The sequence below is a fragment of the Conger conger genome, chromosome 14 (assembly GCF_963514075.1).
Source record: "Conger conger chromosome 14, fConCon1.1, whole genome shotgun sequence".
Taxonomy (NCBI): Eukaryota; Metazoa; Chordata; class Actinopteri; order Anguilliformes; family Congridae; genus Conger; species Conger conger.
The window spans coordinates 19,313,293-19,328,572 of record NC_083773.1 but is presented as its reverse complement, the minus strand read 5'-3'; the positions used below and the strand labels follow the sequence as shown (position 1 = coordinate 19,328,572).

The 15,280-nt window shown below is 43.5% G+C and overlaps 1 protein-coding gene across 2 annotated transcripts in view; it reads right to left on the bottom strand.

Moving 5' to 3' along the window:
* The window catches only part of nfasca (neurofascin homolog (chicken) a), a 99,936-nt gene that overhangs the window by 34,518 nt on the left and 50,138 nt on the right, over positions 1–15,280 (bottom strand). For both annotated transcript variants that reach the window (XM_061220486.1, XM_061220487.1), the window contains 10 exons: positions 14,661–14,678; positions 13,030–13,135; positions 11,125–11,321; positions 9,200–9,322; positions 7,732–7,902; positions 5,980–6,030; positions 1,827–1,938; positions 1,241–1,425; positions 410–541; positions 39–182 (listed from right to left, as the gene is read on the bottom strand). In XM_061220486.1, the coding sequence (XP_061076470.1) occupies positions 39–182; positions 410–541; positions 1,241–1,425; positions 1,827–1,938; positions 5,980–6,030; positions 7,732–7,902; positions 9,200–9,322; positions 11,125–11,321; positions 13,030–13,135; positions 14,661–14,678 (1,239 nt within the window). The remainder of the gene's footprint in view (positions 1–38; positions 183–409; positions 542–1,240; positions 1,426–1,826; positions 1,939–5,979; positions 6,031–7,731; positions 7,903–9,199; positions 9,323–11,124; positions 11,322–13,029; positions 13,136–14,660; positions 14,679–15,280) is intronic.

The following is a 15,280-nucleotide window of genomic DNA, read 5'->3' as shown; positions in this document are numbered from 1 at the left end:
CGGTGACAGCAGATCCCCGCTCCGTCATTGGCCCTCACCGAGGACGCTGATGAAGGCGTTGGCCAGCAGGTAGCCGTGTTCGTTGGAGGCGTTGCACTGGTACACGGCACTGCTGCCGATGAGCACCGAGCGGAAGATCAGCGTGTCGCCCGACACTTGCCGGGTCGGGTTCGGGGCGGCACCTGTAACCATGGACACAGAAAGGAGGAGTCTTCACCAACGGGGTTAATAAAACATTCATCAATCGCTCAGATTCATGGAGCGAGTCATGAGAAATTAGATGCCTGGCATTCAGCAGCTGCTAGTGTTAAATCGTTATTGCGATTGCAGGCATTTCCATTTTGAGCCGTGTTCCGGTGCCTCAGTGCACTGTCACACAGCCCCCCACAGCTGTTCTTTTGGGACTCACTCTCGATGGGCTCCCCGTTCATCATCCACTGGATGCTGGGTTTGGGGTTCCCATTGGCCCGGCACACAAGCCGACCATTCTCATCTGGAGCCAGAACGACGTTGGATGGCTGGTCCAGCCAATAAGGGGCCGCTGTGGAACAGAGGACACATTAGCTTACATTACAGTACAGTCATTTAGCAAACGCTTTTATCCAGAGTGACGTACAATAAAGTGCAAATCACAACCCCAGAGGAAAGTACAGTTCCAAGTCCTAGAGTGATCACATATAAACCTTGAACCCCTGAACTGTAAAATAATTCCGGATACATAAGGGAATTATAACCTATGGCTAATTATAGCACATTGTGAGGGTAGGGTATAGGGAGACTCAATGTTAAAAATGGCAGCCAGTAACATTACAGGCCACTACACTTATTGTAACTGTTTTGGGCAGTGACAGTATCTAGCCAAGTGACTAATCCTGCTTTGTGACAAAGACCTCAGGTTCTCAACCATTATACTACATTGCCGAGAGAATCTGCACTAAAGTGTGAAGATGTGTGTCAGACCGGGGTCAAATACGGAATAGTTTTAGATTCAAATACTTTTCTATGCTTTATAGAGGTTGTCTTGTGTATTGGAACCTATGTAATACTCATAGTATGAAAAATGCAAACCCCACCTTCCGGTCCTCTTGGTTGGCTTGAATGCGGCAGGCAAGATCAATCGAGCACAGAAGAGTATTTGAATTCTAAACAATTACATATTGGCCCCAGGTCTGGAGTGTGTGCCCCCCGTGGCAGCAGAGGTGGTGGTAACTCTCTCCCAGAGCGGCAGAGGCTGGCTGACCTTTGACCTGGACGGAGATGGAGTGGCGGATGCTGCCGATCTTGTTGTTGGCCATGCAGATGTACTCCCCTGCGTCCTCCTCGGACACGGCCTGGATGCGCAGGGTCTTGTTGAAGTTCTCCACCTTCACCTTCTTACCGGGCAGGTCCCCCCCCTTCTTAAACCATTTGATGGAGGGAGTGGGGCTACGGAGGGGGTGAGGACATGACACCCTTTCGCTTTTGTACAGGCAAACCCGGGTAAACAGTAACTCAATCCCAATTTCAACACCTGGTGATAAGAATGCATCCATAATGATGAGAACAGGGCATTCTGCCCATCCAGATTCACCACTTATCTGCGTGTGTGTGTGTATATGTGTGAGTGTGTGTGTGTGTGTGTGTGTGTATATATGTGTGAGTGTGTGAGTGCATATATGTGTGTGTGTGTGTGTGTGTGTGTGTGTATATATGTGTGAGTGTGTGTGCGTGTGTGTATATGTGTGTGTGTATATATGTGTGAGTGTGCGTGTGTGTGTGTGTATATGTGTGAGTGTGAGTGTGTGTGTGTGTGTGTGTGTGTGTGTAAGTGTACAATAGGGACTCACTATCCCGCAGCGATACACTCCAGCAGCAGCAGTTCTCCACGCAGCACCATCTTAGAGCTGTGTGTCCCTGTGGGGGACAGGAAGGTGGGCGTGGTCTCCGCTATCCCTCGACCTGTGGAGAGAATGGGCCAAGCACCACACACACACACACACACACACACACACACACACACACACAAAAAGACACAAACCACACCACACACACACACACACACACACACACACACACACACACACAAACACACAAAGACACACACACCACACCACACCACACCACACCACACCACACCACACCACACCACACCACACACCACACACCACACACACAGACAGACAGACAGACAGACAGACAGACAGACACACACACACACACACACACACACACACACACCACACAAACTTAATGAGCACACACACTGGATAATGCACTGGTACAGTGCCTGACATTAGCCCTATTGCCCCATTGTGTTAAGCACATTCATTATTTTTTTATGCAACAAGGTTTTATAAAACTCGTAATTCAGTATGGATAGTAAAACTGCTTACTGCAACCAGTGCATCATTTTCCAATTAACACCTTTTCAAAGCAGTGAAGCATATTCAACTGACCAATTCTAGCCTTCATGATCCCTTGAGAGAATTAATTAACACGGAGATATTGATTTTAACGTCAATATATATCTACCATTGATCTTCTGTGATAATGAAACAGCAGCACACAATTTAAAACCAATTCAAAACATTCTGAATAAGAAAAATAAATGAAATGACCATATTCTTTGTTTGTGCCTATTCAAAGGTATTCTCAATAAGAACCATGCAACAACAGTATTATTTTCATGTAAGCAGTGTCAGTGGAGTTAAGGATCAGGAATTTGTGAAGTCAACAGTTTCTTGCTACATTTAAGCCCATTCCAGATTTCACTGTTCTTTCAGTCAAGCTCAACACTTTTATAATGAATTGCTTCCTGTTAAGGATATGCGTAAGGCATATTAAATCTGTATTAAACATTGCCTACATGATGCTTGTAGCAGTATAGAACAAGCTTTCCATGCTACTACACTATTCCAAAATTATGGGATGACTTGCTTCATTGTAGACAAAAGCTAATCACAGTCTACCAAATCAGGGTTTTATGAAAACCTACAGGACAGTACTGTAGATCTCTAGAAACAGGATTGGTTATCTCTGCTTCAAAGCCGTCGCATTTCAACGATAATCCACAAACACAGAGAGCCACGTCTGCCCTTTTTATCCTCTTCCATCACAGTTCCCCAGATTACCCAGTATCTGCTCTTATCCACAGGAGGAAGCCGGAGACCTGAGGAGCCCGAAGGCCCTGTATTGAGGAGCCCAGAGGCCCTGTCCTGAGGAGCCCAGAGGCCCTGTCCTGGCCTGCCCAGAGGCCCTGTACTGAGGAGCCCAGAGGCCCTGTCCTGGCCTGGGTGCTCAGCCTTCTCCGGCTGGTTAAAACTGATAAACCGAATAACTGTGAAGCACATCCATCCACAGCTCATCAACTTCCTCTCAAAACGCCTCAATTTTATTATCCCACAGAACGAATAAACAGAATCGCTCTTTAGGCTTATCTTCAGCTGCCATCTACAGGGCTAGATGGAAAAAAGGCATTTATTTTCTCAATAACATTCCTGTTCCAGGAAAAACATGATGTAATATTAGATTGTACAAGGCCTGAAATCTGTCAGTTTCAAATAAAAATACTAATCGCGTCTCACTGATCTTTTCTCATTTCATTCCATCATCATTTTTATTTATTTTATTTCTGCTGCCAAAGCCACATTACAACTCCTCTAAACAACATCTGCCATGAACTGAACTGCTCAGTGTAAGCTACCAAACCACTTAAAATTGCATATATGACATGCGCATATTAAAACATTCTCTCTGAAGAAAAGGACACTTTCATAATTGGTCCATATCAACAAACACTCCACTTACTTGCATTAATACAGACAAAACAACCTTAAAGAGCAGCTTCCACAGTATAAGCGCAATGGAAATATTATACACCATTCCTCTGGACTGGACTCAAGAGGCAGTATAATATATGTCACAATGCTTCCATGATGACTTCTCAAGACCTTTATCTGACAGTGAAATCTGGAATGTTCTTTAGGATGAAACATTGATTAATAATATAAATGGACATTATAACGTTCGGCAGAAATTAGGGGTGCAATAGAGATGCAAATTAGTCACAAAGTTAACATCTTCCCATTATAACGACCCAGTAGGATAACAGAAATGACAAAGGAAAATGCAACAAATATTGTTTAAAAAACAAACAAACAACAAAAAAAATTAGTAACAGCTTTTATAGTATCCCCAGTGATGAAGAAATGTCTCATGGAGGGTGTTATAAACGTAGCAGTGTCAGTGTCCGAGGAAGACACGCAAGAAGAAGCTGCCATCCGGCTCACCTAGCTGACACAAGACGTTCTCACAACGTTGCTGCCATGTAGTGGCAATGACATAACATTGACAAATCATTACAGTAACATTGTGAGGACGTTTTGTGTTAGCTGTGCTACTGCTTGATGCAGCTAACGGTCGGCCTGAGAATGGATTAATTGGCAGGATGGCGGATGACATCACACATTCAGGGGGCGGGGCTCTTGCTTTATTTCCACTGTGATGGCACGGCCTGTTGACAAGGGCGTGGCTTATATGTGCAGGCCCCACCTCCAGGCTCTGAGTGTCCCAACCAGGACATAAGTGGTATGGAAGTACACACACACCTAAAAGATGAACATTTAGGGTGATTATATGTCATCGCCAAAAGTGTACCTAAAAATAGATCAAATAAAACATGCACATTTTAATCTTTTTGCTGTGCATGCCTACTTGTGTACTTAAGTCAAGTCCTACCGCCCACACCACAGTTTCCTGCAGAAAATGGGGTCCCTGTGCAGAAGAGCTCCTCCTCTGGGCCTCAGGATTATTCCTCACACACAATCAGTTTAAAAACGCACCATATAAATGCTAGTGTTCAGTTAACTGAATCTGAATCAGTTGAAAAACGCACAATATAAATGCTAGGCCTGTGGGAGGAACCTGCCCCTGAGCAGATTGTAAAACATACAGCAGACAGTGTGCCGAGAGGAATTATGTAGAATTACGGTAATGCTGCACAGCTGTCCTGGATGGACAGATACGGTTTATTTTTGAAACTGATTAAATATATTAGTTGATTGAATGAGTGAGTTTAAATCATTGCCCTCTAGAGACAGCAGTTATATGAAAATATCCACAATATATATAACACTTATATAACACTTTACTTGAACCCCTTGCCGTAAGGCTGACATAATAACACCATCATACACATGACATACAGTAATAGCTGTCACAAGATGGCATAAAAGATGATGTCAGGTAAAATGACAAATCTGTCACACTTTTATCAATTCTATGACAGTATGACAGTTTCATATCATTTGACAGCAACTGACATCATCTGTTATGCAATCTCGTGACAGCTGTTATGTCATGTGTATGACAGTGTTATGTCAACCATACGGCGAGGGGTTCAACCGAAGTGTTATTGAATATCCTTTTGGATCAGACTGGCAAAACCATTTTTCTTTTGTTTGATTGAGCTCAGCTTGAGGTGTTCAATACCCATAGCTCTGTGAGGTAGATGTCCTCCTGGCCCTAGAACAGGTGGATTGGAACCATAGTAACCATGGAAACCATGGTAGGACTCTTGTAATATCCTGTATGGTTACAGGACGTGGGATTCAGCTTTGAAGGACAGGAAATCAGGGCTTTCCAGTTCCTCTCCCATGCACAGAACTGATAAATCAACTAATACTGCCTTTTAAAGCCTCTCAATTACACTTGTCTTGAGTCCTACTGAGTGGGACAGAAAGATCCAGTGACACCAGGAGAAGCACTGCAAGCCTTCAGGAGAAAGCTACTGCATACACACTATGTCGATCCTTATCTCTGAAATTAGAGCGCTGAGGGTGGCCATTTTAATCCAGTTGAGTGGTTCAGGTACTGTGATGTGTGATTAGCAGTTAGAGGTGGTTATTTGGTATTAAGATGGGTTAGGTCAGGTACCAAGAGACTACTGGACAAGGAAAACCAAGCCAAGTAAAAGACTACACATAACGTCTACAGACTCACCACTGTACCAGTCAGTGTGGTTGAACCCTGTTGTGTCATTAAAGGGCTCTTCTGCAACAAAACAACAGCAAGCCTGTCAGCATGCGATGGAAGAAACCAAACTAAAACAAACACGTTGGGGGGGGGGGGGGGTTACACCATGAGAGTGATCTTATGGGGGGGTCTCTGCTGTGCCTTAAAGACAAGCTGAAATGGAAGTCAGAGCAGCAGTAGATTCTGCGATATGAGGTATACTCAAGCAAAGCGGATCTTTCGGGGGAGTCAAATGAGGATGTATGCCACTGCGTAAAAATGTAACATTTGATCGACATACATGGTACATGACAACATAAAATCTTGTTAAATCTTGTTTTCTAGGAAGTGGATGCAAAAAAAAGTAAGGTGTGAAAATACACAAGTATTTGTATAGTTTTGGGGGAATTATATATTTATATTTCAGCTTGTCTTTAAATCCAAAAAAGGAAAATGATAAGTGAAAATGACCATCACCAACATCAAAAACATGCAAGTAATAACCAGATAAAATATGAACCCAAGAACAAAAAGACTGAAAAATGCAGCTAAGATATGAAAACATGAAGGATGTTGAAACAAAAACCAAAAATAACTAATACGAAATGATGAGGAAATGACTTGCATGGTACAGTCTCTTTCTATATTGATTTTGCATTGATTAGAAATTAATGTCCATGTGGGTTAAACAGCTTTTGGCAATGAACATTAACTTTAGTGTGTTTGTGGGCATAACTAAAATTAATTGATTTTGGCAAAATAGCTGTGCCATTAATATGATGCTGGGTGCATTGAAATTAAACATATTTATGTTTCATGTCAGTTCTATACTGTCACCCTGGATAAGTGGAATTAATTTTTGGTATTTGGAAGAATTTAGGGAATGAATGGATTGGGTTTCTGTTGACAATGTGCTGCCATATTGCAGACCTACATTTGCAAGATAAATATGTATAGAGTAATTAGATATGACATACTCGAGCCAGAAAAGTGGCCGATTAAAATGAGTGTGCATTTCCTTGTATGATCCTAGCTTGTTATACATTCCCCTAGTTCCCAAAAAAGAGAAAAATATTGCAGAATCAAAAAGTAGACAAAAAAGCAAAACAAGGACCACATCCCCACTGGTTTACAAGGCTGTAAACCAATGAATACATTTTTAGAGAATTTAAAATGAAAATGGTGAACACAAACAGCGTAACATAAACAGCAAAAGTAAAACAAACTAAACCGTCAATGTATGATGTACTGATAAGAAAACTGTCATACAACCCTGTCACCACTAGGTGGCCATATTACATGATTCACGCCTTCATGCATCCATGTTGGAAAGGCCAGGAGGACTGTTGAGTATATCCACACTGTGTACAGACCCCTTCGTCCTGAATCCTGGATGCAAAACCATAACATGATTTAAGATGGCCGACTTCGTTCAGGGCTAATGCCCCTGTGTGTACATAGACCAGGGGTGCACAACAAGGGCCAATCCATTTCAGGATTTTGTGCCAACTTCTGATCTTAATTATTTAATTGACTCAGTCATATCTTATCTGATGTGTATGAGTACCGGCTGCAGCTGCAGACTGCAAGGGTAACCTAATGATTTTACCGTGCTCAAGTACAGGCTTGAACCAGAGTAATTTATAGAGCTGTCAGGAAATGAAAAACAATTGGTTGGAAGGAAACGCAGGACGCAGGCCGGCCCTCGAGGACCCCTGACATAGACGGAGGGTTACTCACTCGTTGGTACTTTGATGGTGAAGGGGTTCTTCTGCTGGATGGTGTGAGTGAACAGGAAGCGGGCGTTGCAGCTGTAGTCGGTGGTGGAATCCTTGGCCAAGACGTTTGAGAAGTACAGGTCGCCATTCAGACCCTTGGAGACCCGGTTGTCCTGGGTGATGGGCATCATCGCTGGTGAGAGAGACAGACAGGGAGACAGAGAGAGAGACAGAGAGACTTGAATCACCTGCAATGGCAAACAAGTGCCGGCATCAGGGATAGTGAGACAGGTACATCGCTGAATCTCCTCTCTGCAATAAACGGTATTGTAGTCTATCTTATGTCTGAGCTGAGCTTCAGTCTAAGAGCTGGACGTTGGATCAAGACCCATCAGATCTGGGTCATATATGTAATTGTTTTAAATTCAAATACATTTCTACCTGTCTGGAGTATTGGAACCTATGAATTTGGCTCAGTTGCACCAGGCAAGGTCAATCCAGCACAAAAAAGGATTTGAATACAAAACAATGCATAGTTGACTCAGGTCTGCAACCCTTACAGTATATTTTAAAGTCGTTGGAATATGTTGATAATTTTGCAGCTACTCAGAGGCCCAGAGTGCTGCACAAGATGTCATTACTGTACAATATTAAATCTCAGGGGACTGACAGCGGTGAGAAGGTCAGTAATATACTGCAGCTACAGTAATCGATTCTCTGTAACCCATAGAAAGCATAGAGCAGGAGGACGCTGTACAAGGTTAACTGTTACACGGCAGGGAGTGGCCTGTCACGCAGTGGGTAATTCAGAGCAGGTCAGGCACGAGTTTGGAGAAATGAGAGTGAGAGTTTCATCCCAGCCCAAGCCTCTGTGAGCCCCACTCTCTGTGCAGCTGTGCAGAGCTGGTTCAGCAGGTACATGAACCCCCCTGTGACAGGCATAAATACTGTACATGGGGATGGGGAGAGTAGAGCTAGGCAGGACCGGGGAGGTGTGGGCGGTATGGTAGAATGGAGATGGGACATTACATTGTTATTACAGCTCTTTAGCTGATGCTTTTTATCCAAAGCGACTGGTTAGACTAAACAGGGGCCAATCCCCCCTGGAGCAATGTGAGGTTAAGGGCCTTGCTCAAGGGCTCAACTGATGTTTTTGTGGCTACACTGAGGCTTGTACCACCAACCTTCCCGGTCCGAGACAAGCACCTTAGCTACTAGACCAGTGGTCACCAACTTTGTTCCTAGAGATCTACCATTCCGTCGGTTTTCACTGCAACCCTAATTTCACATGCGACTTACAAATGAGCCGCTAAACGGGATCTTTAGCTGTTGAATGTGGTGTGCCCAATTCAGGTTAGAGTGAAAACCTACAGGACCTCCAGGAACAAGGTTGGCTACCCTTGCATTAGACTATAGGCATCTCCCAGTAACAGAATCGAGATCACAGACAGCGCCACACTGGGTGAGTTGACTGGGGTGTGGGGTCTCACCGCTGTTCATCCAGAAGGTGTGGGGCGGGGGCAGGCCAGGCGGGGGGTTGCAGGGCAAGACCAGCGGGGAGCCCTCAGACACCACCACCGGCTCCAGCACCTCCTTGGGCCACAGGGGAGACTCTGGAGGAGAAACGCAGGGAATGTGGGTCAGAAACCTGCACAGACATCTATAGTACGGGGCAAGGCTGCGGGGATATTATTGGATACTGGGGTGGTTGCTTTGTTGGCTTGTAAGTTTGCCAATGAAGCCTATTTTAACTTGGTGTGACTTCTAAGTAGGTAGAATAGAAGAGAATAGAAGAGAATACTGCAAAAAATCTGTCTAAATAATAGTAATAGTACTAAGAGTCAAAATCATTTATTTCTTGAGGTGGGAAATATTAGCTTATCCTACGAAATTGGTAAATCTTTTAAATCTTTTTGTCTTATAAAAAAGTAACAAAGTTATTTTTTGGGTTTCCTTAGTTTCCTATCATTCCTGTCTAAGCAGTTCTGTCCTTGCCTGTGTGACCCTTCTAAAGCTTCCTCTGAAGCACAGTTGGTTTTGTTGAAGTTAAGGTTAGAAAAGCGGAGATGTGCTGTGTGCAAGCACCTGAAAGGGCTCTTTTCAGTCTGTTTAATCAGTTTAAACCCAAGGGCACATACATTAATTCATTCTGAAAAGATGCTGAAAGTATGTAAAACCAAGTATATCATTTTGCAGTAAGCAGAATATCTTGAGGATTGCTTCAAACTATGCAAGTAGATGAGGGGGAATTTCAATTTATACTCACATCATGGAATAGAGGTTCATAACATGTATATAACATGCTTAAAAACATGCTGTGTCACCACATATTTCGGAAGATTAACTCTGGAAGATCTACACCTGAGTGAGTACTTTAATAAAGGTTATGGAGAAAGATTTACGTTATTACTGCACAACTCACATTACCTTGTCACATTTTAGGTAGGGTGACCCGGAGCCTGTGAGGACTGTGTAAACAATGTAATGAGAAGCTACAATAATGGTGTGGTGTTTCATTCCATGTCACTAGGTGGAGCTGTTTTAAAGTGAGTTCAAATGAACCTAGTCTGCAGTGAGTAGAGATGAAGTGTCTTACAGTGATAAACTGCTACATGCCTGCATCTGGCTGCTGCCTAGTTTTGTTATTTAATTAATAAAGTACATTCAGTAACTTCACGCATGTGTTATTAATCTGCGACACAACAAATGGCATGCAGAATCAGAAAAACCCAATCTGGAAAAAACAGGGCATCTGGTCACCCTAATTTTAGGCCATCTCTTACAGTAGGACAATGGGATGTGCTAGTGTTACATATATTCATTTCATTCAATGATGTGAAATCTGCCATTTTATTTTCTTCATGATGCTTGTAAATGCCTGCATGTGCGCGTGCGAGCATGTTTGTGTGTGTGCCTATGTGTGTGTGTGCCTATGTGTGTGCATGTGTGTGTGCGTGCGTTTTTGTGGATGTGTGTGTCTGTGCGTGTGTGTGTGTGTGTGTGTGCGTATGTGGGTGTGTGTGCGTGTGCGTGGGTGTGTGTGCATGTGCGTGGGTGTGTGTGCGTGTGCGTGGGTCTGTGTGCGTGTGCGTGGGTCTGTGTGCGTGTGCGTGGGTGTGTGTGTGTGTGTGCGTATGTGGGTGTGTGTGTGTGTGTGTGTGTGTGCGTATGTGGGTGTGTGTGCGTGTGTGTGTGTGTGTGTGTGTGCGTATGTGGGTGTGTGTGCGTGGGTGTGTGTGTGTGTGCGTATGTGGGTGTGCGTGCGTGTGTGTGTGTGTGTGTGTGTGTGTGTGTGTGTGTGTGTGCGTATGTGGGTGTGTGTGTGCGTATGTGGGTGTGTGCGTGTGTGTGCGTATGTGGGTGTGTGTGCATGTGTGTGTGCGTATGTGGGTGTGTGTGAGAGACAGGTCCTCACTGGACACGCGGAGCAGGATCTTGTTGGACAGGGCCGTGCCAAAGTCGTTGCTGGCGAAGCACTGGTACTCCCCCTCGTAGTCCTCGGGCCGCCCGCCGCTGCGGAACCCGATCTCCAGCGTGCCCGAGCGCCGGCGCGTGGAAACCCGCGGGTCCTTCGCCACGTTGAAGAACTTTCCGTTCCGCCGCCATGTGTATCTGCAACACGGGAGGAGGGGGAGAGAGACATCACTTCAAGTCCCAGTTATTTAAACATGGCAAAAGTATCAATAATAACAATAAACAAAAACCTTAAATTCATATCAGAGAAACACTGACAGAGGAACATCAGGTGATCAACCTCATTCTGTGAGTCTGCTATTAGCAAAGCTCGGAGGACAGAGAGATTGCACTTAGGTCACATGACATGGGACCAACTACTGCGACAAGGTCTTCCGCACCTGTTCACCACAATGATTTGCATAACCGCCTCTGATTGGCTTATTAATAATGAAGTTACCCAATCATGGCTCAGTTGGCAGTGCAAGGATTATCAAGGACATCCCCTGTCAGCCCGTGCTGCTAAACAGACACCCCACCTAAAGGGGTTATTATTGAAATATTAAAATTAGACTACAACGGCTGCAGTGAATGGCAGCGTCCGGAATGGGAACCTTAGCATACTACTCGGACTATGTTTAAATGGAAATCTGCCTGAAATTTAGTACGAGTAGTATGTTAGTATGCGGTTTCAAACACGGTCAAAAACTTTTCATATTTCAACCGAGCGCATTCCACTTCTGCACGAATGAGCAACTGGGCAAATAATGACATCACAATGGATCCCCTGGGTTAGTGGGAGGAGCCTGTTACGTAACGCTCCAGTGCAGGGTGAGAGTCTCTGAATGACACCCCTGTCAGGACCAGGCACTGCCAGGTTACGCAACCCTCTGTCCTCCACCGTCCTGTACACGTCCTGAAAATGTCACTCTATCCGCGCTCTGACTAATAGACGTCACTCTCGATTAGAGATAGAACACAAAGAGAGGGACAGGGACAGAGAGGCAAGCGGAGACGGACAGGAGAAAGCGGGGCATTGCACAGATAGAGAGATAAACGAAGAGAGAGAGGAGTGAAGGAAAAAAGGGGGAAGAGTCGAAACAGCCAGAAAAAGCTATTTTTTGTTCTTATAAATCTACCTGGGAACCATTATTATTCCAAATATGTTTGCGGATTAAACTTTTGCGAGTTTCCAAACTGAAATATCTCCTGTAGTTCACTTTGTTAATCCCTTTCATGAATTTAAAAGTTCAATCAAGTCTCCTCTTACAAATATTCCCACTCCTTGCACACAAAATCTGTCTGGGCCAATCAAATGTTTTACTAAAACTAATTTTCTAAAATAGAAATTATATTAAAAAAACCAAAGTGAATTATGCCTTTAAAGGAGCCAGAGATTTTCTTCCCACAATGCCATGCTTCCTATGCTGCGTTTGTGAAGTGCGCCAACAAGACTGCAAATGGCACAACACAAAATAAAGACTGACTGATGAACTGACTGATATTTCATTAGCAAACTGGATTGCCCCTTTTTCTTTCCAATTCGATTGTTGTTTTCATTATGATTCTTCAACTTCTGGTTAATGAAATTACAATTTGTTTAGAGATATATTGTGCAATTATAGCCACTACTGTTCATGTGCAGCATGTGATGTGTGAGAATGGGGTCTGGCAGTGGCTGAGATCACTGTTCAGGGAAATAATGCCCCTCTGAGTGACAGCATCAGGGGAGGAGAGGGGAGAGAGGTGATGTGGAAGGGTGCAACGTGGAGGCACTGTTGGCCTTCCAGTCGAACAGAACAAAGAGCGAGGGAGTGACAGAGAGAGAGAGGGTGGTGAAAGAGCAGCCTTTGTGCAGCCCACTTACATGGGCAGTGGGTTCCCCTTGGCTTCGCACTCGATGATGATGTTATCTCTGGGGTCCACAATGTAATCCTTCAGTGACTGCTTCACTATGGTGGGGGGCTGCTTCACTGGAAAAGGGGGAATCAGACAGCATTACATAACCTGATTACACAACTGGGTTTTTGGAACATTTTGTTAGTGTAAATTCTTAAAGACAGTGTTCTAGAACTCCCCTGCTCTCAGTCACCAGAAGTGATTGTTACATCTGCATTAGAATGTTCAGTTAAGAACATTCTATTGACATACAGTATTTGTATATCTTATGCCTGTATATATGTAGTATCTTACACCTTAAAGAGCTGAACAAAAATCACCACAAAACACGTATTCTGTAAAATCATCAGTAGTTTCATAAAAATGTCAAATAAATGTAAAGTTAAAATGACCCAGAAACAGTGCAGTGGATCCTGAGGGGATCTGCTTGGTTGGGGGTGAGTCATAATCACTTACAACAGTATGTTCAAACAAACATTTTCCATTTAGGGTTTATTTTCTAATGCCATCTCTGTGTTGCCTTTTCAAAGTAACGTCTGTACAGTAACAAGCTTAATCATACTGATTAGGTCAAACATGTTATGCACTTAGTTACTGCACAGTATGCATGTGCAACAATTCAGCACAGCTAAACAAAAATGTGTCTCAATTTCATACTTTCTCCTTCTAAAGTCAAAACATTTCAGAAATTACCGGAAAATGCAGTTCTTATCTAGGGACTCACTGGCTATATTTATTTTAGAACTCAATGAACTCAATGTAATTTAGTACAATTATTATTTTATTAAACCAGGAACTCAATTCTGCAGTAGTGATGTGGGGAATCACGGTGGGCGGGAATTAAATGGGACTAGCCAATCAGATGAAAACCAGGGTGACCGCACATATTCTTTTGAAAAGTGCCCTTTGGATGTTTACTGAGACTATTACATATACAAATGAAATGCATAAACACATAAATGCAGTAAATAAGACTGAAGTTGCTTTTTAAGCAGGTTAGATATGCGGGGTTATAACACCACCTTGTCCTTAATCCTCCCTTGGGATTCTAAGCAGCTGTGTTCAGCGTCACAAACATACAGTATTTAATGGCCATTTACTCAGAAATATCCCCAACTGCTTTCAACATTGCTCCACTTATATTTCACTAAACAGAGAGCTTTGGATAATACCTACAGTAAAAATATATCCCAAACAGGCAAAATCGCATTCTGATTATTCCCACCCACCGTGAAAAGCAAGCTAGAATGCACATATTCTTTATGCATAATCATTTAAAAAATGGTGATGTTACTGTAATGACAATAAATTAATAATTAAAGTGAACCTATGGGTCTTTCTGAAGAAAATATTAATATATTTTATCAATGTAGCTATAGATGTCAATACACTAGCTTTATACCTGGTATCTAACCATGGCATGATCAGTTGAGCACAGAAAAGTATTTGAATCCAATACAAGTACATAATTGACCCGGGTCTGGTTCTGATGTTATTGAAATGCAGATAAATTGTAGTAAGATCTAACAGTGACTAGACACAGAGCCCATAGGTTGACTTTAATGCGGGTGGATATTTGGGTCAGGTAGGGGGACTTACGGACTTGTTGGATCTTTGCTGTTAGTCCCAGTGAGAGCACACAGAGGGATGTGAGAGAGAAGGAAGCAGATGGACTTGTTAGTGATATTAGGGTAACCATGGGCAACACTGACCTACCATCAGGCATCTCTGAAGTGTTTATGTTACATGGTTATGCAGTGCTAGACATCGCTAACAAAGCAGACACACAATTACCCATAACCCCGCAGTGAATGAGATTCATTACAGACAGCACACATCCACATTAGTCATCATCTGAGAGATTAAATCCACAATAACAGCTCATCCTGTGGAGATACACCTGCAATTATGAGAACGGCGAGACATGTGTACATACATATTTAAGAGGGAAAGAAAATATGACCAGCACTGACAGGGGTAATTTGACTTAGTGGACAAAGACCGGTTCTAATAAATGTGATTGATTATGACATGATTAAACTGGGTGTCTGCTGTTTTTTCTCTATGGCTACCACTGTGATAAGATCACTGTCCCTGGCGTTCAGGAGCTCAGGATGTTCGCTGCGTGCCCACTCCATTAGCTACCGTGGCACCACAGACGCAGCGTTAGTCACTGGGTGGCGGCCGTTCAACTGTCACATCATCCTTGGCCTACTCAT